The sequence below is a fragment of the Grus americana genome, chromosome 6, assembly GCF_028858705.1.
Source record: "Grus americana isolate bGruAme1 chromosome 6, bGruAme1.mat, whole genome shotgun sequence".
Classification (NCBI taxonomy): domain Eukaryota; kingdom Metazoa; phylum Chordata; class Aves; order Gruiformes; family Gruidae; genus Grus; species Grus americana.
Window position 1 is genome coordinate 28134115 of NC_072857.1, and position 24880 is coordinate 28158994.

The window sequence follows — 24880 nt, forward strand, 5'->3', positions numbered from 1 at the left end:
TGTACAGATTAATAGAGGCTGGTGCTGTTTGGAAGAGATGAGTATGAGTCAGGTTTTCTGGAACTCACACATACCCAGCCACAGCACCTGGGCCTCAGATGGTTTGCTCTCTCCCAGCTGCTTAGCCCACGATTGCTGCTCTTCTTCAGTGGACAGGACAGTAACAAACAGGCATTCTTAGCATGGGTGCAACCTGGGTCTTGACTGTGGAGTTGTTCCTTCTGCTTTGAAATCTACACTGCTGTCTTAAACTTAAAACAATACTTTACCATTTCAGCTGATGACAGCTGAACAATATACTCTACCTTAGACTGCCTGTTCATGCCTGACTTGTGTATGGTGTGTGTTCTTCTCACTTCCTTCCCGTGTTTACAGCCAGGCTGCAGCAAGAATTCAAGTGCTCCTGTGCTGTCTCTTGCTCTCCACACCTTTGTAGGCTTCTGCCTGTCCAGAACTGATGTTGGCTCTAGTACTCTGATATTAGCTTAGGTTCAATGCATTATTTTAAGCTAATGAACAAAATGAAAACTAGCATAACCTATCCCTAGGGACAAGAGGAAGAGCCAAGAGCAGATGTTGAAATATCAAAGTGATGATGTCAGTTAAACCTTTTTACAAAACAGTCAAGTGGAAAGACTGAAAAGGAAAGTTGCACTTTTCCTCCAACACAGGTCAAATAAAGAGCTAAACACTCTTTCTCCTTCTCATCACTGCAGGACTACAGAGATTGTGCTTTTTCAAATAGTTTCCCTGACATAATCAAAGATTATACCTTCCTTATACAGGTTTACTGCTCTCACACTGTTAATTCTCTCTAGGCCTTCAGAAAAAGGAATCTATTTCTACTAGCTTTATTAGTGCAATGCAATTTTCCCAGACCCAGAGCTAAATGAATTGTTTATGGTAATAAGTGATTCGTTTAATTTAGTCCATTTTTTCCTACTTGTGACTTGACCATCACATCATCCTGACTTCTGTGTTTGTAGGATTAATTGTAAACATTCACCAAACAGATTATACAAATACATTTCAATTGATGAGTTGTTTGCAGACCAATGTCTTTGAAAATACCCAATTTATTTTTTACCCTCACGGGTATGTGGCTGGTTGTCTAATTCACATGCCATCGTTTCTGACAGAGAAACTAAAACTTTTAAAATAGGAGAATAATGATGGAAGCATATCAGTTCCTGAACAGATAATAATGCCCCTGTATGATGATCTTCCAGATTAATATTAATCTGTGTTAAAAATTGTTTACAAAATGTTTAGGACTCACAAATAAATTGTTAAACTAACATCTTAAATAAACATGACCCCTGGAAACCAGGAGTGAGATCTAATCATGAGAATAGTCATGAATTACTTCCTTCTAGTACCAAAAGCTCTGCTGCTTACTAATTTGTCTTTTATCCTGCAGGGCTGCTCTGTGAAAACCTCCAAGGATATTACATGTAATATAAACCCCACATACAACTAGTCATGGAAATTTGACTAATACTAACTAAGGGAACTTTGACTGAACAGGCAAAATGTTATATAGAATAATTTGTTTTGTAAAAGACATTTACAAAATTACTTGCAATTATGAAAGGAGGATTGAATTAATGATTGTCTTATTGATATGCCACATGGACACTTGGGAGACTTGTGAGAATATTTCTTAATAAAAAGCATGTGCAAGTATCTTAAAAGGTAGAATTAGGGCTAATGGAATCGTCAACAATAATCTGCTGAAGCCAAGGAAAAATGACACCAGAAAACTTCATGTTTCTGAGGCATAAAAGTAAAAGCTCAGAAATTTAATCATGAACTCCAATTTTATCATAAAACCTTAGCAGACTTGGCTACAAAAATGTGCCTTAATTTTTATAAACTCAGACTATCCTGAAGTCAGCAAAACCAGAGTTTTTACTTTGCCTTTAATAACCTCCAAAGCTTAGTGAGATATTAAAATTTGACTGTATTTTAATATCATCTGAAAGATTATCCAGACAGCTGCAACAAGCAATATGTAGCAGGACCTCTTCAGGGTCAAACTTTGTGATAGGAAAAGATGAGATTCTTCTGGTTTTATTATAAAGGAATCCATATGTATATGAGACAGCATCAATGTGAAGTGGAAGCCCATATACCTGGCTTTCTGATCCTAATAGTTGCCTGCTGGCACAGATACAGGTTTCCTTTTTCTAGCACACAGTGTTTGGTTATCAGTCAGTTTTGGGATAATCTCTGGTCTAAGGGCCCAGCTTAGCCTGTAAGAACAATACACCCAACCTGCAGTCTGCTGTCTCCCACAGGCCCTTTAGCAGCAGTCATACAGATCAGCCATGCAATATGGCAGCCAAAGGACAGCAGAATGCCCATCCACGTTAACAGGCTGTGCCCGTGCCTGTTGGTTGATGTGATGAGGGTTAAGTCTCTGCCATTACATGCCATTGGCACGTCTGGAGTACCAAGACTTGTTGGCTCCATGTCCTAAGATACATTAGGGGAGACACCTAAACATTCAGCACCCAGGTGGCTCCCTAATGGACTTTATGGCTTGCACCAGTAGACAGAGTGGACACTTCTGAAATAAAGCATGGAAATTTTTTCTGCTTCTTGTGTGGATGTGACTTCTAATAAACCATCATATGATTTTTTTCTCCTCCTCTTTAGACCAGCAAGGATTCCTATCCTCTGAACCCATGAAGGTCTTTGTAAACAGCAAAATGGTTATTTTCAATTTCTCATTTAAACGAATAGTTTAAAGGAATGCTGACACATTGAATAAAAGCAGGATTTCTTTTCTAAGAAAAATTCATTATAAAATTAATAAGTACTTGTCACAATTCATGTGCATATCCAAATGAGTAAGCAGCTGCTTCCTACTGTGATTTGAAAAGGGCTTCCTCCTGCTTTAGGCACTTTTCACAGTTAAGAATCAGGAATTTTGGTCCCTAGTTCCTGTGTGGAAATATTTAAAACTCTTTCTAATATATTTATGATGTTTTCCTATGCAGCCCAGCACAAACATTTCCAGTGTGCTATGACTCAGTACTTTTTTTGAAGTGGCAGAAATACAATAAAAAGCCTGTTTCTCATAGTATTTTGGCAGAAAACAACTCTGTGGGCTGGTGTTGGCAACGCCACAGTCTAAGAATAGGGCACTTCTCAGGCAGAAAGTTGTTGAATTTGGACATAAGCTAGGTTTGCCTAGGCATAAAGAAGCCACTGTCTTCAGGGAAAGCAGTAATTTGGAAATGCTTATTCTACAAGTTAGAGTGCGTTAGTGTCTACCAAAATAATTATTTTCCGTGACGGCTACTCAGAATGAAGTAATCTCAAAGAATATATTCCATTGTACAAGTTAGGTCGCTGGACAGCCCCTCCAACACTTCCTCAAAGGGGCTCTCATTGTATGGAGTGCTCTATTCTAGTTTCAATTGTTCATAAACATGAGTAATGCTTCCTTCCAAGCTTGTGTAAATGGGAAGAACTGTAAATGGGTGGTGCTTCATCATACATGTACCATGCTGATAGCACGACTACCATCTTTATAAAATATAGCATTTGGTTGAGACAAAAAGTATCACCGCAATGAGGACATGAAAGAGTTAAAGCTTTTAAAAATGAGCCTGCTCATGGCAGCCTTAAAACCTAATATTCTGAGCTGAGCCTGGGTTGTCCTGGTTCTGCTGAACCCCATGGAGGTGGAATTGTTTTCCCTAGCTAAGGCTTTACCCATAAATACAAGCTATGTAGACTGTTCTCTACAAATAAAGGCAATGCAGACGATTCCCTGGAAACCTCAGCTACAGCATTCCCTTACTACAGGTAATGTTTGCCAAGTGACTCAAGTGTCTACACCGCCAGTTTGATTTCATTCTTGTTTTACCCCAGGGCTCTGGTTTCCTGATTATCCATACTGTTCACGTGCTCCTTTTGGCAGCAATAATTTTGGTCAATTATTTGTCTCCAAAAGGAAATGCGGGCACAGTTGGCAGACCAGCCAGCTCCAGGCAGATGATAATGAATGTGTACCTCCCAGGCTTGGACTCCTACTCCACGTGACTGCTGTTCAGCACAGCCCCAGAAAGCCTTCCTCCCTCAGCAACCTTCTACAGACCCTCAGACCTTACAGGACCCATGACACTCCACCTTGCCCTCAGATAATAAAATGCAGCCCTAGGAAACAGAAATCATTATTGATATTTAGGGATCTATGTAACTTTTATGGACAAGCTACAGACAGCCAGGTCTGCAACCTGTCTTGTTGCACAAAGCTGAATTCTGAATTTGTCTGCTCAAGATTTATAGGCCTTAAGTTCTTTGGAAGATGCTTCCTCTTACTTAAAACCGCTTGTAGTATTCCTGCAGTCTTCATTAATATCTTTTCTTTTCATCAGGATAAAGGAGAGGGAAAGAAATTCTCTCCCTCTTAAGGAATGAGGCATTCTGAACTCCCTCATACACAGGACACCACTGCTATGTTGCCATATCCTTCATGGCTTTACTGGCTATTTTCCAACTTTTTCCATACTCCTCTCCTTAGAGGAGGCCAGAAGATCACCGGCCTGTCATTCATGGCAGAAATGGAAGAGCTAGCTCAGCTCCCTCCAGCTCTCTGGCAGCAGCTTTGAAACAGAGGCTGAGAAGAGCTAAGGATTATTTTCCCAGGCTCTCTTTGCTCTACCAGTCCCAAGCATCAGGTCCTCAGCTGAAGTAAACTGGAACAATTTTGTCAACTTCCATAGTAATATGCAGGGGTCTCACTCACCTTTTCTACCCAAGAGAAACAAGGAGCAGGCAGTGCAGTTAACAGAAATTATTCTCCCTCTAATCTTAATCTGAAAACTCTTTTATCACAGAACATTTAGCATATCCGTACTCACCTGTGGGCTTTATTTCAGGTGTTCCTACCTAAACATGTGACCTCTAATGAAGCAGCAGCCATATGTCATATTACGGGCAGGTGATAGATGGAGTTAATCACGCAGCTTTGAGCCATTCCCTCTCTACCCATTAATCCACCTCCTTTGAGACTTGTTCTAACAGTCCAAACCAGGAATAGGTACAGCCAGAAGAAATGGTTACAACTTTGAAACTTGGATGAGATTTTTAACTTGAAAAGAGCCAGGAATGTACATGTGTGAACTCTTGCCCCTTTCCCAACAAACACTAATGAACAGCTTCCAGCTATTGGCATTAAAAATAATCAACCTGTCAGGGGAATGTTTCTCTCCCCAAATAGGGAAGGCTTCCCTCAAGCTTTCTCTCAAATTTATATGCGTTTGATGGTAGCACTTAGTCCTATATTAGTGACACGTTTATGGGCTGCTATCTTGAGGGCTGGAAACAAAAATTTCACATCTTTCCAAAAAAGAAAGCTCCCTTTTCACTGTGACATATCATATTAAGCTCTGGCCCTGGGAGATTCCTATGTACCAGACATCAGTTGTAACATTTTAAGGTACAGAAAACCAACTTAAAATTCCCACTGAAGGACTATATTGATTTCCCCTTCTAAGTGGGATGGTTGTACTTGTGATATGAAGGCATTTGGATTCATAGAAAGAAGGATGTGAAAAGACTCACAACACAGTGAAAATTCATGAGTGTACAAGAGAAACGACAACATAGAACAGACACTCTCAGAAAGCTGATCAGATCTTGGAAGCTAGAGAGCACAGGGCTACTTGTAGACGTTCCTAGCTCTGCCACTAACCTGACGTATGTCCTCGAGCATGTCTCTTCACCTTGCTGTGATTCCATTCCCCATCTGTAAAGTGAAGATAATAACGTGTAACTTTATGAAGTGCTTCAGATTACAAATGCAACATAACTCCTTAGGGTTAGTTTATTGGACACAGAAGTGTGTGAATAACATTGATCATTCATTGTGTCCCCAGGTAGAAATAACGTTACTATTTGTTAAACTCTTTCTGTCACCCCACTTCTGCATCTCTACAGCTGCTAGTTAAAGCGCATTCTCCTTGTAATAAAGAGGTGAAAGAATCAACCTTCCATCTGTACCAAGTATGCATAGCACTTTTGATAACAAATCATTACTTGCAGCAGCAATGGAAGAATAAAGATTTTTAAGATTTGCAGTTGTAGGAAAGAAAGCATTTACTCTAGCAGTTGATAACATACAAGCATGCAGAACAAGCAGGACAAAGCCCACCTAGGCTACTCGCTCAAGGTCTATGTTAAGAATCTTCACGGTGGGGAATAAAGAGGAAGATTCTCTCAGACAACTGTTAAATTTAATCTTTGTATAAAGTTGCAGGATAGTCAAGGGACTTAAAAGTTAGTTGTCTATAGTAGTTAAATGGGAATTTTAGTGACCTACTGTTCTCCCATTAGACTGGAGTCCTGAGGAATAAGTGAATTATAATATATTGTTGCAATTACTCTCCTAGTATGCACGTACATTTTTATTTGCCTGAGAACAGGAGTATGTACTGGGAACCATTATGGCACCATACAACTTCCAGTGATTGAAGGGAGACTTCATTTATTTTAACATTAGCTTCTAAACTATCCACTTGTTTAATCATAACAAATTTGGAATCTTTTTCTTGACTGTAATAGCTGAACACTTGTCTCAAGATATGTGGGTCATTACTTCCTCATTCTTTGACATAAAGACAACCTGGCAGCCTGTTTGGGCTTTCTTGGGACTCTTTTAAAGATATGCAGATAATCCTCTGAGAAACCATACTAGATCATATCAGCATTTCTCTAAAACTCAGGTCATAGCTCCCGTCAGTGCTTGGTTTTCTAACAGTAGGCAGGAAAAGCTATGATCGAATACCTGGATTGTTATTTTATTTACATACGGCGATGAGTAAAAATCCCAAGCCCATAGCCTAGATCTCTGTGCACCCTGAAAACCCATTTACAAACCTCTCATTTACGTCTCTTGGACTGCTATTTCAGCCATTTGGTGATGGGATGGAAACCTTCTTTTCCCCAAACATGGCCAAATTGCTTTTTTAGCTTTTTCAGTGCTCTCACAGCTCTAGCTCCACTGAAATTATAATGATAGTCTAGATTTCCATGGCTGTGACAGCAAGCAGAGCCTGTCTGCCAGCATACAGACAGACTCAACACACTGAAATTTGAATGGAAAATGGGGTAAGAACAGGAGTGAAAGGTGCCAAATTAATGCTACTGCAGAACACCCTTGGGTAATGCTCCGGGTATAGAAGGAGAGATACTTAGAGAGGTGGGAGAATAATAAAAAATTAAGAGTGAGGCCATATGGAGGGACATTTTCAGGGGTTTTTTTCCTAGATAAACTTCTATGTGGTTTGTCCTAAGTGCAAGATGGCTTACTGAAAGCTATAATTTGTTCTTCCCCTACCCTCATGAGAAGTTTGGCAACAGAAAAAGATCATACACGTGAAGCGACAAAGTCAAGTATCTAAGTGATCGGAAATGAACTGTTTAAATTAGAGCAAGAGCTGCAATTTGAAGAAGGAAAAGAGCCATACCCTTGGGAACACAATGACAATTTGTGCCCTTTTAAAATCCTAGAAAACCACGAAGTGCAGATGAGCCAAGAGCAATTGTGGGGGGGGGGGGGGAGCAGAAAAAAAAAAAAAAAAAAGCCCTTCCTCACTCCAGGGTTCAAAGAGAAAACTATCAGGCAAAACTGAAAACATGACTGAAGGACCAGATGCTCTAGAAAGGGCAATACTGGTAATGCTGTTCATCAGCACAGAGAGAAATGCTGCATCGCAGCTTGGTCTCTAGGGCCACAGTGGATAACTTCTCAGTGGCCCCTCTTCCCTCTCCTCTATTCCACCAGTCCAGTCCCTGTTTGCAATCAGTGCTTTGGTCTGTCCTCACCACGGGAGAGGCACATGAGGAACAAAAAGGGATGGAAGGTAAGAAATGGGTCCACAGCCACACTTAGAGAGTGAACCGTTCCCTCTTTTTTTTGTTAGTGGTATTCCTAGAGCAGGATGTCTTCCTACACAACTGTTTCCACAATCAGGTTTCCATCTGAATGGTGCCCCTGTGTCAACACATGCCAGTGAAATGAATGGCAGTAGCTGTGTCTCTGCAATATACTCTGCTAATTCTGTGATGAGGGGACAATGTACTCTCTGCATTTCCAGTCCGTATCCCAAATACAGAAAGGATCTGACAGCCAGGATGCAGAATTGTGCAGCAGACTCCATAAACATTCTGCAGTCACCTGAGCCTGACAAACATTGTGCAGTTACCTGAGACATGACAACAGTGGTTGTCAGAGCAGTTCAGCAAAAAGATACTGAATTTTGTACCTTTGTTGGGGGATTCTCGCTTCAAGTTAAGCTGAGACTATTTCATTGATAACTGCAAGCACACACATATGACTCAAAAAAGGTTTCAGGATATTTATCTAGAAACCACAAAAGTGGGCTAAGAGAGCGAAAATCTGACTTTTTTTCTCTTATTTTTTAAGTACAAGGAAATTCCAAAACTTTCAGTACTGCAGGCAATTTACACTGATTACAAAACAAAAGAATATTGTTAAAATTCCTAGACTGCAAATGGATATACCAGCTAAAGCTGCTCTTAGATTGCATATGTACTTTCTGATAGAACATGGCCTAAAGACCTCAGACACTAAGGGAAAAGGAAGAACCTTTCATGGCTCTTCATCCCTTTCTACAGCAGCCCAATTTTCTTGAAAGTCTTCCTGCTAAACACCTCTCCTTTTCTCTCAAATAAATCACAGATATTGATGCAGTTAAATATTTCTACTTTGGTGTACAAAAGTAAATTGTTAATAACCAGAGTTATAAATGCCATTAACTGGCTCTCACAATCCTGCTGTTTCAAGGGGAGAGATGACATTGAGCTTGCAGGGCAGGGAAGGGTGAGCATTTGCCAGGTGAGTTGAAGAGAAAAACTTTAAATAAGACGACCTCCAGCGAAAGCACCAACTGAGAAGTGTGCTTGCTGCATGCTGCCTTTTTTTAAATGTCAGTTGGATTACAGTTGCGTTCATTCATAACTTGGGATCTTTTTCAAAAAGGGAAGCTATACCCGATCACTGTTTCTTCCACTGCTTGGTCTGCACTTAGGTGGCAAGCAGAAGCAGAAAAATTAAAATGAGCAAATCTAGATCATCTACTGCAAAAATATGTCAGTGTTCCCAGGGGCTGGGAAGACAAGCAGAAGCAAGCCGACAGGCCAAAAGAGGAAGTTTTCTGCTCCTAGGAGTGAGGAGAGATGGAGCTTCCTGAGCACGCAGCTTCCTGAGGGGCCAGGTTTAGCCACCAGGAACTTGGAAACTGCCGTTTGCTTCTACCGTGATGATGGGAACAGCGTACGTCTGTATGTACTCTTGGTAAAGAAACAGCACTGCACCTCTAGGGAAGTCCATTTCTCCCTGATAGGAGCAACTCTGTAGAGCCCCGAACACAAGCACACATCTTGCAACACGGGGACGAGAGTCCCTATTTTGAAAGGTGGGCTTCCGCTACCTTTTAGACATTACTGAGCTTTGTAGAGGCAAATTCATAAGGCTAACTTCATCAAACAATTTAACTTCCTGTTCAAGTGTTGCTATTGCAGTAGTTTCACTTGGCTGTGTATGATGTGCTGTGGAGGGAGGAGAAAGAAAGTTGTGTCAGCAACCAAGGGTGCAGCCTGGCCCCACAGGGAAGGAAGGTTGGTAGCGTGGGGCCCTGGGAGACGTGGCAGTGCCTGGAGGGGGTGGGGACAAGGCATCAGGCCCACCATTAGCACCATGCTCCTGGGGATCCTCGTGGTGCTCTGCTTCATCCCCGCTGCTGATGTAACAGGTAACTAAACCCCCCCACAGTTCAATTCTTTCCACTATTTTTCCTCACTTTGATCATCGGGGGGAGAAGGTCTAGTATAGCTTTGAATTAATTTTGCACAAATTATTTTGTGTTTAGATGAAAGGGGAGAAACAGACCGTACTGCTAAGACTGCACATGGATCAACTTGACATAACTAAGATGCTGATTTTTTTCATGCCACAAATATGCCTCCAGGATAAGACCCAAGAGCTTTCCTTTAATTTGATCTCTTTAGATGCATTTGGAAATTGCATGCATACATAGAGGAGGGTTTATGTCACCTTCCCCATGGGCTTTACAGATTTTGCTCACGAGTGGCTTTTCTTGGGGGGCAGGGAGGCTGAGCAGACCTGGTGCCAGTGCCTCTCCACCATCCCCAAGTCTCCTGTGCGAAGCTCCAGGTCCCACCATGTCCCAGCTCGGTGTGATGGGCTGCAGAGCTGAGCCCACACACATCCTCACAGAACTAGCAAATAAATGGACCAAAAGCAGAGTTGCTTACTGAGCTCAAAGATGGGAGGATCGGAATTGCTGATTTTCTGATTTTTGCATTGTTTAGTAGTTTATGGATACTTACTAGGTATCTAGTGTCTTTATGAAAAGATATTCAACAACAAAAAACATCTATTTGTGATTTTGAAATACTGATCTCAGTGAATCTTTCTGACTCTCCAGTTGTAGCTGAGGCTATTTTGTCTTGGTGTTGTATTGCTGATACAGTGTTAGTATGTTCAGGGTTAACATGTATTTCCAAGGGGTACATCAAAATGCAAAGCAAGGCAAGGGATGATGGCTTGTGCTAGGATAATCTTGAGACAGACAATTTTTCAAACCGCTGGCCTGTGAACTGTTGTTATTGGGTCCTCTCCAAATATCAGTGTTTTGTATTTTACAGGCAAGTTACAGATAGGAACAAAAATCTGTTTTCCAGGACAAAACTTTTCACATACAGAACATCTTTAAAGAGTTGCTCTTTCTAATATGAGAGATACAATTGAATCTATTTTTTCTTTATTTCTGCCTTATTTTTCTATAATTCTTTTCCTCAGTGAAGGCATTGTAATTTGCACGACATCGTGATCTACATTTCTTTAAGAGATCATAGTTTTTTTTTCTTCCTTGTCCTCTTCCCATGTTTACAATTATGTATTTGCAATATCATAATTATTTCCACAGTGGGCCCCTGGGTTGTCAGAGAAGACACTGATTCCAGGAGGGGATAAGTATCAGCAGTGGGCTAACAGTTTTAAAAACATTTCCATGAGGCATGAATGACTTTTAAGCAACTCTTTTTAATTGCAACAAAATAAAATATAGTGTGTGGCTTCCAGACACAGATGTTATGCCATGACTCTATAGACATTTATACACTTGCTTTGCATGAAGAACTTGAGTTTCTCCAATAGCTTCACTGAGACTGTTCAACTGCTTAAAGAGAAGCACATGAGGTCACTTGCTTCTAAGGGCTCTCATCTTTTCCCCGTATCTTTTCTCCACCTCTTCTCTTCATTTTGATCGAGATGATTGATCTTTAGTACATGGAAAACATTAAGGCAGGTCAAAACCCTGCAGGACTTCCTCAGTCACAGAGTCTATTGTAGGCCTCAGGTATTTTGTTTTGGAGAAGACAACAAAATTTGTCCCATTCTGCTGCTGTTAGACTGTACCAGTGAGTGCTGCAGGTTGAGTTTGAATCATGGAAAGAGACTGAAAAGATTGGTTTGTTCATTTCCCTTTTGCAGAAACACTAACATTTACAAAGTTTCTCCTCCGTACCTTTTTGTTGGCTAAATAATTATTGCTATGGTCTGTCAGAGCAGCTGCTAGATCAAGTTGCCTGTCCCACGTATTTTGTGAAATAAGTAATGTAAGGTTACATTGGGTTCCCACTGCAGCATACCGCAAATCGCCTCATCTTTTTACTACCTGCACAACCTTCTGGCTTATGGTCTCTGGGTGTTAAAATCAACCACTAAGGTTACCAGAATGCAGAAGATGTATGAGGCAAGGTTAGCTGAGATTAGAATGACATTAACAAATTCTTGTTCAAAAATAATACCACAAACTGACAAGAAACCCCCCTGTACTCACACTGGGTTTGATTAAAGCCAGAGCGTCACCTGGGCTTTCCGTAGTACCGTGCTTCCTGCAGTACTCGCACCAAAGTAGGAAAGATTAGCAAAAAGCAAGTCTGTAACGGCTAGAAGGGGCAGATCCCTCCAGCTGCACATTATACACACAGCTGGGTGCCCTAAAACCAAAGTAAAAGAGAAAGACCCTTGTACCTGGGAAAGAGGAGTAAAGGTAATTGAACAACAGACCAGCAGCAGCAAAAATGGACTAGCCTTGTTTATAACATAGCTGTGTGTCTTTCTGTTGGTGGATTAAATAAATTCCTTTCAAGTCTTCCCCTATCCCCCCCAGGGACTTAAGTGGGCCATTTCTTTACTATGCTTCTAGAAATCCCAACTTATCCCAGATTCCTTGCTCTGACAAATAGCTCCTTGAAGTCAACTGGCATGGAAAAGAAAGAAAGGAGAGTACAAAATATTTTTAGTAGAATATTTTTTCCAGTAGCTGATGATGATTCATGGAAAGTTCTGGAAAAAAACCCTCAAAATAGTTATTTTCCGTACTTTGTCGTCTCTATTTCACTTTCTTGGCAAATAAGAAAGAAAAAAAAAGTCAATGAAGTTTTGCTTGCATCAGGGGTCCCTGATTAGAGAGTCAGTATTTTACGGATATTATATATTGATGGCATTTTTTTTCATGATGAAAAAAAGCCTCACATGTGATTATAACAAATGTCTAGCATGACAAATAAGGTATAAAAAGGTTAACAAACATTTAGAGATCTTACACACTATTGCATATAAATCCTAAGATCCTGAGAAAGCTTGCAGCCTGTGCACACTGACTTAAATGATTTTACATTTTTAGACTTCACAGCTTTTTGAAACTGTAGACAATGACTTTTCATAACTGCCATTTTCTTGGCTTGGTAAGACCAAGATATAGATATTTATTACTGTGCAGCATGCCTGAACACAGCTCTGGAAATGGCAATCATAACCCTCTTTAGAGGAAAGCATACACTAATGGAAACACATTCTAAATGTTTCAGAGTTTCACCATTTTAACAAACCCAAAGCGACACTTACGAGAAAAGCTCTCTGTGAAGGCAAAAGCAGCCTCAGCCCATGTTTGCTCAGAATGGTCCAGATCCTACTAAGAATATAATCAAATCCTATTCAGATCACAAGTGAAGTAAGGGATGTTTGACCTTACTCTATTTCTCCTGTGAAACTAATACACATTTTGGCATGCTCGACTTCTTCAATTCAAAAAAAATCCAAGCCTGGAGGAGGAGGATGAGCAGGGCCTAACACGCCTGTGGGGTACGCCTGCCTTGCCCCTGCTGGCATTGCAGTCCAACCAATTCATGTGGTGCTAATTACTTCCTATAAATGAAAAACAAAAGATCTCCCTCAATCAATTTTGATTTCAACTAGCAGAGGCACTTTGTGTAAAAGGATTTGGGTGCTTAGCTTAAATCATATAGGAGCAGTCTTTGTTTAATGATCCACAAATAAACTTTCTCCCACTGCTCAACCATCCTGCATCCCAGCATCAGCAGCACGGTGCTGGGTTATCAACACCCAGCCTGCATGCCAAGGCAAACAGACTGGGCCATAAATCCAAGAGGAGGAAATAAGTTGAAGGAATTTATTTTTTTAGGTGGGTATATGAAAATAGACCAGTTGCCAATTAGCACAATATCATGGCAAGGACATAAATAGTCCAAAGCTATAGTTAAACAGTGGAGCTCAAGGCATGAAGCTATGTACTATATATCAGGAATCCAGATTAGCTGACAACAGCAAAAGGTGAGGGTAAGTCAATGGGACCTGCATATGAGTCTAAATAACATCTGAATGTGGTCCCTCAGCGATGAGTTTTTCAGTATTCTTTGCCTTTCCTCTGGCCATAGCAAAAATCTGATCAGGCTGAGCAATAAACATCCATTAGTTTTCTGTAAGTACTTGCAGTGAAAAACAGGCAAGCATTTTTCTGAAGTGTAATGCTGCTGCAAGTGCTCTGTTCCGGGATGCCTATTTTATTTGTAAACTGAGACGGAAAAGGTCTCTTCTGATGGTGTATTCAGTCCCTGTGACAATCAGGGTTGTAGTGGTGGGTACTACTCCAGTGCAAATCAGAAGAAAAACTCCATCTCAAGTGAGATGTGTAGAATTCTGCTGTGCTAAATGTAGAACAATTCTACCGTAGACTTGCACATTGACACTTAGGCCAAAGATCAATTTTCTGGCTGACAAAAATATGATCAAATACCTTGTCTAAAGGGATGGAATCCAAACCTCACCCCTTACTAGAATGCCTTATAAGCCTATGCAAGAGCTTTTGTCGGAAAATGCTGATTCGATGAAACTGAAATGTTTTGCTGAAATGTCTTCATTTCGATGAAAATTCACCACAGGCAGCACCTCAAGTAGAAACCTACATTATCTCTTATTAATCTGCTGCTCAGCTCTAGGATTCCAAGATCTGTGTCTCTTTTTGCTGGAAAGCCTGGAAATGCTTATCCTTCATCAAAACAAAAAGTTTCACAGTGTTTGAGTTCCCTGCAAACATGGGATTTCAGAGCTGTGACGAGCTCTGCTCCACCCCTCACACTAACTATGTTGAACAAAGAGACACAAGGAAGACAGTCTACAATCTTTCTTTCCTAAAGATGAGGCAGTAGAGCATTCCCTGTCTCATGTCCTCCTGCTCTCATGAGAAGAAAGCTGGTAAACAAGACATTCAGTGAGAAAATGAACAACTTCAGTAGTTTCGTAGTTTCATGGGTTGGGCTGGTAACTGGAGAACCTGCTAGCTGTGGGTTGTTTTTACTGCCCACACCCTACCACCAGTCCTGGCCATCTCATGCATCTCTCTGTGTTTACTCCCTGGATCATGTTCATCCCAAAGGTGTATCCTACTCAAGAGGGTGGGGTACTCCATCTTCTTGTTCAGGTGTGAACACATCATATGTAGCCATTTGGTCCTAAATATTGTTAAACACAGTGAAATACTTGTTTTCCGGGCATTCTAGATCTGCCCTCCTTCCCACTCTATTCCCCTTACTAGCCTTTTTTAAGTCTCGTCACATGGCTTAAGTAGAAAGAATACAGGTTTTGCACCAGATTTTGAGGACGAGAGATACAACTGTCATTCTCACAACCACAGCAATACTCAGGGATCTATAAAAGGCTACTGAGACTTCACATGAGTTGAGCTTGCACAAAGACTTACGCAGTCATATACACACACAAAAGGGCTGTCCTTAGCTCTGGCAAGTTCCTAGCTTAAAAGCCAAAACTTCCTTCCTCTTACTTACAGGTCATCATTTGAAAAGTAGTGCCTCATTTGTATAGGATGATTTTTCTTGGAAGAAATTGTCTTTCTGCATAGTCCTTGGAGTGTTTCATTGTTTGGCAGATGGTAGCACAGAGGTCTACATGTCAGAAAACATTTCCTGTCTATGTATCAGTCCAGCCAATTCAAATTGAATTATACCTTCATGTCACATGTTTTTTTTGCAGGCCATTCAAGTGCTAAGTGCCAATGCAGTGTCAAATTAGACAGCTCCTGAGTCCTTTGAGAGATTAAGGATCTAATACAGTTGCTAGCTGGAGAAATTACTTCTTTTACATTAAAATGATAGCAGATCATGATTTAGTGCTCATTGTCCAAGGTCCAAACCCTTGAAATGATTCAGCAAATTCCACCTGCAAACTCTTCAAATCTATCCTCGGATTAAAAAGCAAATGTACAAATAATATTCTCTTATCTGACTGCTAAACTAAGCATTTCATTCACAGTATTTTCACTCCCCTGCCCCCTGGGAATCTGCTTGCTAACAAAAGGATAGACTAAGGTGGTCTATATATATACACACACGCAAAAAAGCCTTCTGAGCCCTGATGTTAAATCTTAATCACATGGGCCACTTTCCGTACTGGTGTTCTGACTCTGAACAAAAACACTCTTGACTTCACAGTCTCCCCTAGTGACTATGTAATTATTTATATAGAGGGGAATTGCTGCAACAAGAGTGAGAAACTGCTTCTGCAGCTTGGTGGTTACGCACTGCCCAGGAGGGAGTGTCAGCAGGGAGAGGAGATATGGAGAAGAGATGCACGGGAGGATGTGTGGTTCTGAAGTCTCATACTTTATTTTATAAACAAGTGTTTTTCTCACTTTCTCCTTTCCCTTCCCTTCCAGAAAACAAGATTTTAGTGGCTCAGCGTCCTTTGCTCATTGTAGCTAACAAAACTGCAACTTTAGTCTGCAACTACACATACAATGGAACAGGGAAGGAATTTCGAGCTTCTCTGCACAAAGGATCAGACAGTGCAGTTGAAGTTTGCTTTATTTCATGGAACACGACCAAAATTAGCAGTAATTCAAATAAAGAATTCAACTGCCAGGGGATTCATGATAAAGACAAAGTCATCTTCAATCTTTGGAATATGAGCGCCAGCCAAACTGACATCTACTTCTGCAAAATTGAGGCCATGTATCCACCCCCATATGTCTACAATGAGAAGAGCAATGGGACTGTCATTCATGTGAAAGGTAAGGTGGGAAATGTCTGTAGGCCAGTATTGTCCCTAGACACACTCCCTATATGATGGCTTGAGGCAGTTTGTTTCCTTAAAAAAAAAAAAAAAAAGAGTTGGGTTTCTTGGTAAAACTACCTGCTCCTGATGTCCTGAAGAAGACATCTTAAAATGATGATTAATACAAATAGTGCATTGGAGCAAGAGGTAACTAAGCAGAGATTGAGGATTTTGCTTTCATGTACTTAAAGTTTTCTTTATTCTTTTCCTTAAAGAGACACCCATCGAAACAGAAGAGCCTCAGTCTGCAATTCCTTTGTGGATTATGGTGGCAGTGACTGGAGTTCTTGCTTTCTACAGTATGCTAATAACCGCAGTTTTTATTAACTACTGGGTAAGAAACTACTATTTTCCTTTGCTCTATATGCTCTTTGTCCCTAGTTCAGTTCTCAGGCCGTACTTGCCATGCTTACCACAAACTCACTGATACCCTTCACTTCAGGATCACAGTGCTTCTTCACCCCAGCTATATATATGCACACCCATGCTATGCCCCTAAAGAGTTGAAACACCAGATGCTCTCCAGGTGGGCAGTCAGGCTTCTGCAGTAGAGTCCTAAAGCAAATAGTAATGTCATAGTGTTGGCAGTGCCCTGCACACCAGCAATTCTGGGACGCTCTCTCCAGGTCTGCTGATTGTCCCCATGAGGGAAATCTAGCACTGCAAGCATTCCTGGCAAACCCCTTTGAGACTATACTGACAGAAGGAGCTCTCCTACAGTAAAACAATCTTTAGGGAACCCTCAGTTGGCCCAAGACCATCTGCACCAAGGTCTTGTGCCTCTCCAGCAATTCCCTCAAGTACCCACTATTTCTGGCAGCTTGACTGCAAGGGAATAGGAGCACCAGGATGTCAGTAGTCCCTTGTCTGTCTCTGTATATTAACCCTAAGAAAGCTGAGACAGTCTTATGACTCAATATTTTTGCTTTCTCATCTCTCTGGAGAGCTGGCTGGCCCAGGTCACATCCAGTTCTGCATACTGGAGTAAAAAGAGAGGGGCGTCACGCAGAGGCAGCAGAAGGACATCTTCCTAGACAAGGCTTAGGATTGTGATCTCCCAGAGCTGATTTACGCTACTTACTCCATGTGGGAAAGGCTTGAACAATGACTGTAGACAGCTCTGTTCCTTGCACTCTGCTTTCCCCTTGTATCTTTGTCGTTAAATAGTGTTTTTCAACATGTGATGAGTTAGCCTGTACACAGGGCCCAGAGTTCGTGACAGGTTAAATGTAGCATGCATACAGAAAGCCACTCTTACTGCTAGCTGAAGCTTGAGATCTGTTAAGTGCTTCACAAAAATGCACTTGCTCAATATATGGCTATTCCTAATGGAAAACAATCAAATGGGGCATTGCCATAGGAAAATGCAAAGGCAGGTTAAGTGGTCCTTCCTTGTGCCTTACTGTGGAGGCTGCCTCCTAGGAGAGCTGAGAGGATTACAGCAAACAGCTGCTGGTGTTATAGTGCTGTGCTACAGTGGCTGTGCCCTGATGAGATACCGTAGCTTCAAATCCATCATTTACAATCTGAACCATTTTCTCTCTGCTGTATTCATTTGGTGCCTAATGGCTACGCACTTTGCCACTAACATGTCTGCCCCCAGCAAGAGTGACAAGGCTGCATTGCGATGTGTGCTGTTTGCTGCATCAGTTTTTACCTGCTGTTATCACTGCTGGTGGTATTCTCCTGACAGTATGTACTCTGAGTGTGGATGCATTTAGAGTGTTGCTGAATGTAAATACAGCTTCCTAGAAGACATTGTGAATTGTAAAAAAAGGTCCTAAAATGTAATACTTGACAGCCGTGGCAAGCCTGTTTCACTTGAGTTCCTGAAAGCAGCTAAAGATTTGTCTATTTTCATACAGTTCTGCCTTCCCTGGAGGAAAACTGCTTTCCTCTCCAAAAGTAGCAGTCTTTGATCCTGGAACAGTCCAGCAGTCATTCATGCCAGCAAAATGTTTTTCTCCCATGCAAAATTACCTCTTAGGTGAATTAAAAATCTTACATTATGGAGATGAACACATACAGATAAAGCTTTTGTATCTAATGATTTATGTGCATCGACTGCATTGTATGGCTTAAGCACCATGTAACTTATATTCAACACCTTGCATATATGTAACATTAATACAAAAAAGCTTAAAATGTTTCATAGTAACTGCCCCACTCTGCATGTACAGCATAATTCAGCCATCAGATTTTCTAATGCAAACCTCCTCCAATTCCACAGCATCACAAGTATACTGCAGCGTATGCAAATATTTATGCACACAGGAAGGAAATTTTAGTAAAAAGGAGATTGCAAAAGAAGCTATGATAAGTATTAAGGAAAAAGCATGGAAGCACTTTACCTAGCCCCTGATCAATAAAGCCTTAAGCTACACAAAAACACCATCCTTGTACACAGCCTGCAGCAGAGGTTGAACCGCTGCTAACAGCCACAAACTTCCTCTGTGCTTATAGGCAAATTATTTCACCTGTCTTCTGCTACTCTTATTTCTGAAAGAGATGATGCCTGCCTTGTCTCACAGGGGCATTATAAAGCAGGAATTCAACAGTGGAAATGAGATTTTTGAAGCCCAGATAGTGAGACAGATAAAAGACTAACATCAGCTCTGATTCCTTTGCCCCTTGAAGGAAGGCTCAGAACAACATACACATTGTGTGTTCCTGCTGTAAATGATAGGCAAACCATGTTACATGTAGCCTAGGCTGCTTTTTCCTGCTCTTATGCTGTTTGAGTTAAGCTAATTTATTTTTTTCTCCTAATAAATGAGGACAGCCTTCACTGTTCAGGCTGTATTGCTTCTGCTGAGTCATTCCACAGCTGAGGATTAATGGTGAGAGGCATCAGTTTGTATCCTTGGTTTGCAGCATTCCTTTACCTGGAGAACTAACACTGTAAATCTCTCAGCAGATAAGCTGGAGACTTACATTCAGGTTGGGCAAATTCCATAGATTATATTATGAGAACATGTGTTCTAATTCTTCTCTAAACGTATTTAAACCTGAGGCTGCCTTATAAATATGCCTCCTTCCCTGAACCAGGGCCTAGGGCCAGAACTGTCAGCAGTTAATATGAGAGTTGGGTGAGACAATTTGTTAATTCAAAGAAGGAAAAATTAATCAAATCCATTATTAACTTTTCTCAGGTCTTATTAACAGTCAAAACCTCTCTGCTCAAAGGATCCCTGTTCCCTTTCTTCTTCTCCCTTTTTGAATGTTCACCCCAGGCAGGACAGGCTAATTGCAGAAATGTTTTTACACTTCTCTTTCCCCTTCTCCCACAGCAAAAATCCAAAAAGAATATGTACCATCAGAGTGACTACATGAACATGACTCCCCGGCATCCACCATACCAAAAGAACAAGGGTTACCCATCCTATGCGCCAACACGAGACTACACTGCATATCGGTCCTGGCAGCCGTGATACCCACCAGCAGCCTCATGTACTTCTAGGCAGGCACTTGCTCTTGGACATGGAAGGGCAGTCTCTCATTTTCTCATCATGTTTGTCATTATTGGTCATGGATAACTACACCATAGCAAGTATTGGCTAAACTTTGATATTATACTAAAAGAAAAAACAAACAAACCTTAAAAGGGGGGGCGGGGGGAGAGTAAAAAAGGATTATTCTCCATGACAGCTAAAAATAAGATACAACTTGTGTTGACAGTTGTCAGTGGGTAAGACAGAAACGTGTCATTGGACCTCAGAGCTGGTCTCCTCCTAACACTTGTAGTTTTGCTCAGCTGTTTGGAGAACCAGAACTTTTGACCTTTCCCAATAACTGCTGCCTTAGATTTAACCCTTAATTCCTTTTCCTGTATGTCTAATCCTTGGAAACCCTTGTTGCTGTTAAATATGGAAAAACTTTAAAAAAAAAAAGTCTTTTCTTCTCTACAAGACCAGGGCACAGTTTGAAGTTCAAAACACATGCTTGAAAGAAAGAGGGAAAAGTCAGCCTGAAGGCATCTAAGCTATTAGGCTATGATGCAAATGGGCCATCTGGACAAATCAAGCTGACAGAAAACTACTAAACCTTCAATATGTGAGTCCTTAGGTTGGACACTTTGTAAATGTTCATAAGGCCATTTGAAGTCATGACCAAGCAACTCCACAGAGTGAGAAAGTAATCAACCTGAAGACAAAATCAAGACAAGTGGGAGAGAAAGAAAGATCTGTTGTCATCATGAAGAACCCCATTTCTGGGTTTTTTGCCTCCTACAGGGAACTCAAAGTCATATGGGAAGCATTAGAAGACACAGAGGTCAGATTTTGAGGAGACCTTTACTTTCATTTTTGAATTTTTGTTTCTATCTAAAACACATTCTGCTGAGTCCTCCTGAAAATTCATGCACATCTTCTGGCACCTAGGTTGTACCAGAGCCAAATCTGGGTCCAGTTATGAGCAACTAAAGATCACTTAATTTTTTTTCCCATAAGCACTCAATTTTTGTGGTGTGAAAGGGTCCTTCATTCCCACCATTGTGAATAGGACGTGCCAGTGCTCAGCTGCCTGCAGAGACTGCTCTGGGCACTCTGAGGAACTTTGTGTTGACTGGAGGTTACCTTTCTATCTAAAATGTTGTTCAGGAATGCTCCATGCCGGAGTAGGACAAAGTCTTCAGCAAAACTTGCTTCATTCCTTCAGTTAAGCCTGTTTACATTAACAAGACATCCTAAACTGTAATTGGGGTTGTCTTGGCATAAAATCCCTTTTCACACTGAGGAGATGCAGTTTATTTTGTAGGGACTTCTGAATAAACAATTACATGAAAAACAAATCCATATTCCCGCCTTGTAATAAAACTGGGATTGTACAACATCTACTTTCCTCCAAGTTGGGATAAGAAGATTCTTTCTCTCTTTGAGGGGACAGGAGAAAAGTAGTGTCATGGTTTATCCTGGCAGGCAGCTAAACCACCCAGCTGTTTGTGCATTTCCCCCCTCCCCAACAGTGGGATGGGGGTGAAAATCAAAAAGAAAAAAAGGTAAAACTCATGGGTTGAGATAAAGAGAGTTTAATAGACACAAAAGGAAATAATAATAATAATAATAATAATAATAATAATAATAATAATTATAAAAGAATAGACAAAACAAGTGATACACAGCACAACTGGTCACTACCCAAAGCCAATGCTCAGCTAGTTCCTGAGCTGCGCTGCCTCCCAGCCAACCCCCATTATATACGGAGCATGCTGTCATATGGTATGGAATATCCCTTTAGCCAGTTTGGGTCAGCTGCCCTAGCTGTGTCCCCTCCCAGCTTCTTGGGCAAACCCCGCCTTCTCATGGGCAGGCCGGTATGAGAAGCTGAAAAGTCCTTGACTGCGTGGCAACAACTAAAAACATCAGTGCATTATCAACATTATTCTCATCCTAAATCCAAAACACAGCACTATACCAGCTGCTAGGAATAAAATTAACTCTAACTCAGCCGAAACCAGGACAAGTAGAGATGTGGAAGTGTGGCAACAATCTGCTTTGACATCTTAACCCAAGGAAAAAACTTTGGCACTTTCGAATTGGAACTTTTATTTGAGTTTGCTGACTGGGCCCCAGACCATTAATTCTGGGTCAGATCACCATGATCCATGTTCCTGGAGGGTGCTGTGCCACCTCTGGGCAGTGGTGAGGTGCCTGCTGCCCCCCCAGCCAGGCACAGCTCTGCCAGGGCTGGGTGCAGAGCCCGCAATGGCAATGGCAAGCAAGGCCCGAGTGCCCACTGCCATGATGCTGTGCTGTCCATTTGTCACGGGACCATGGTTTTGGACAGCAGGCCCTGAGAGCTTTGCTCTGGGTCAGTTCAGCAAACCCAAAAGCTTACGATTGGGTTGAAGAACTTCAAAACACAGTCTTATTTATTTCTTCTCCTTTCCACTCACCACTTGCACAAACCTCCCAAGGTTGACATTTTTCTGCATACATTTTTTACTTACTTTTCCTGAAAAGCCCCTTACTGCACCTTTGTACTACAGCTGAGGCAGCAAGGAGCACATGCAGGGGGTGGAGGGGAGGGAGCCAGGCAGGACCCGTGGCAGTCCCTGCACGGTCCCAGCTTGGCCCTCCTTACTGGCACTGACTGGGGGGAAAGCCAACCCCTTGCCACCTCCCTCCTCACTTGGAGGGGAGAAGTAGATGAACCTGTGCCAGGGACATCCAGCCACTCCTGGTGGAGAGTAGCAGGCTGGGGACAGTTCTCCGTCAGGGTACGGCACTGTCTTACCATGCTCCATGCCATCTACCAGTGTTGTCATTGTATAACACATTAACAAGTACTCTGATTACAATGCACTGTGAAAAATCACACCTAGTGCAAATGTAAGGTGAGATGGCAAATGTGTATTAAAAGCATAAAAGAGGGTAAACGTTCTTTGTTTAAACTGCATACATATATGTTTTTAGATATATATCTATTTCATTATATCTATATTCCTTAGAATTTTATTATACTTTTTGCACTTTCCTTTTAAGATTATTAAATAGATACAGTAAATTCAATCCTGAATAAATGCATTGGGCCTGAGGCTAGTCAGAGGAAAGTATTACTTTCTAAAGCAAATGTTGGTATAATTTGCGTTCCTCCCCTAACACTTTTGTAATTTCCATATTTAAAACATAGCGATAGTTCCCAGGATATGACACTGGAAAGTAAATCCTGGAATATCTGGAACAAGTATTAATTCATTTGACCAAAAAGAAAGGGAGATACAGAGAAACATCCTAAACATATAATGAAAAAAATTAGGAGAACCAGGACAGGCAGGAGAGGCCCTAGCACTGTATTAAAAAAGACAACACTGTTATATTAAAGCACTACAAGGACACGAATTACAGACTATTGGAGATGAGATACCAGTAAATACCTTTTATCCACCACTGTAAGGGACTAAAAGAAAGTGTTTGCAGAGAAGCAAGCCAGTTAAGCCTGGAGTCTGGCTCTGCATGTGTGGATTAGCGTATACAACAAACAGAACAATCCTAATTTATTCCATCTGGTTTTAGGCAATGCATAACATGCCAGGACAGCCCTGGCCCTCCCTGGCCCTGCCTTTGGGGTCTATATGTAGTTTACGGGATGATGTAAAGAGAACCCTCCCTCTGTTGCTGCTCTGAACTTGGAAACTGGCCTTCATGGAGGGCAGTGAGAGATCAATAGGGTTTTCTGCCTTGCACACGGGTCTTAATTCAAATGCAAATATAATCCTGCTGAAGAGTGATTTACTTTTTCATCCTCCTTTCCCCCACTTTTGGACTTTTGGATGTCAGTGTCAAATGAACATCTGATCTGCAGTCATCATATCTGAATGGCAATCAACATATGTTGCAAGGGGTCAACCAAGGGTTGTGCAGCTCCAGCCTCCTGCATGCTGATTCCTGTTCTGCATGTCTCCAGCACAGCACAAAACAACAGCCTGGCTCTTCTGTGCTTCCAGGAACCAAGCCCCTAGGAAATGAATGCAGCAGAGGTTGCCTGATCTTTGCAGTTTCTTGAATCTTCACCGTTGGGGTTGTAAGGTTTACTAAAGCCAAAAGTCTCAGACATTCTTTCTAGTTTGAATCCCCCAAATTCCAATATCCTCTTCCTGTATCAGACTTTTCAAAATGCCTCTTCTTTCTTCTGCAGCTTAAATATGAACCCTGCCCATCCGTCAAACAATATCACATCTTCCTTCTTTATGTATCATCTCTTTTGCTTTCATTTCTATGCTAGACTCAGAAATTCAGGAAGCCATCCAATTTGTTAATCTCTAACACCATTGTGCAGCCTTCCACATGTACCCCTGACTAGTTATGTGCTTCACAAAGACTGTCTTGTGTGTCACATTCCTCTTCAGTTTGGGGTAAGGAGTTGCTGTAGGAGATTGGAGCCATGTGGTGATTGGGTAGGTACCTGTTTTCTGTTTGAAGGATTTGGGGTCTTTCATCTTCTTTGATTTTTCCCATCATCTTCAGATTTTCAGTCGTGCCAACCAACCACGTGGGAATCCCACACCCCACGTGCTTCCCACAGTGCATTTAATTTCTGTATGTTTCATTTCCTGGGCCTAGCAGGCTTTTGGCTATTGCCAAATTCATTATGCCCGCAGATGTGCCCTGACAGCAGAAGCAACTTTGGCTACTGATGGTATGTTTGATACTAACAAATAACAGGGTACAAAAAGCTTGAGTTTTAGGAGCACCCAGGCAAAGGCTTCAGTGCGAAAGATCAAATCTTTCCGCTTTCAGCAAGGCTTTTGCTGTGTGACTGGAAAATACTTTATTCAAGATGAATCACACACCAAGACATAATTTTGTTAGTCACTCACACTAACCAGAAAACAGGTTAGGGTAATGAGTACATCAGCTTTGTTAAGGTCCAGTAAAGAGTGGGAAA

The 24880-nt window shown here is 41.4% G+C and overlaps 1 protein-coding gene across 2 annotated transcripts in view; it reads left to right on the forward strand.

Moving 5' to 3' along the window:
- Positions 1 to 21284, forward strand: part of CD28 (CD28 molecule) — a 29979-nt gene extending 8695 nt beyond the window's left edge. The window contains exons 1-4 of one of the 2 annotated variants that reach the window (XM_054830698.1): positions 9668 to 9791; positions 16098 to 16451; positions 16711 to 16829; positions 19786 to 21284. In XM_054830698.1, the coding sequence (XP_054686673.1) occupies positions 9737 to 9791; positions 16098 to 16451; positions 16711 to 16829; positions 19786 to 19926 (669 nt within the window). In that variant the 5' untranslated portion in view covers positions 9668 to 9736 and the 3' untranslated portion in view covers positions 19927 to 21284. Of the gene's footprint in view, positions 1 to 9667; positions 9792 to 16097; positions 16452 to 16710; positions 16830 to 19785 lie in introns of those variants that run through there. The other variant, XM_054830699.1, reaches the window with a different exon arrangement.
- Positions 21285 to 24880: the final 3596 nt, after the last annotated feature.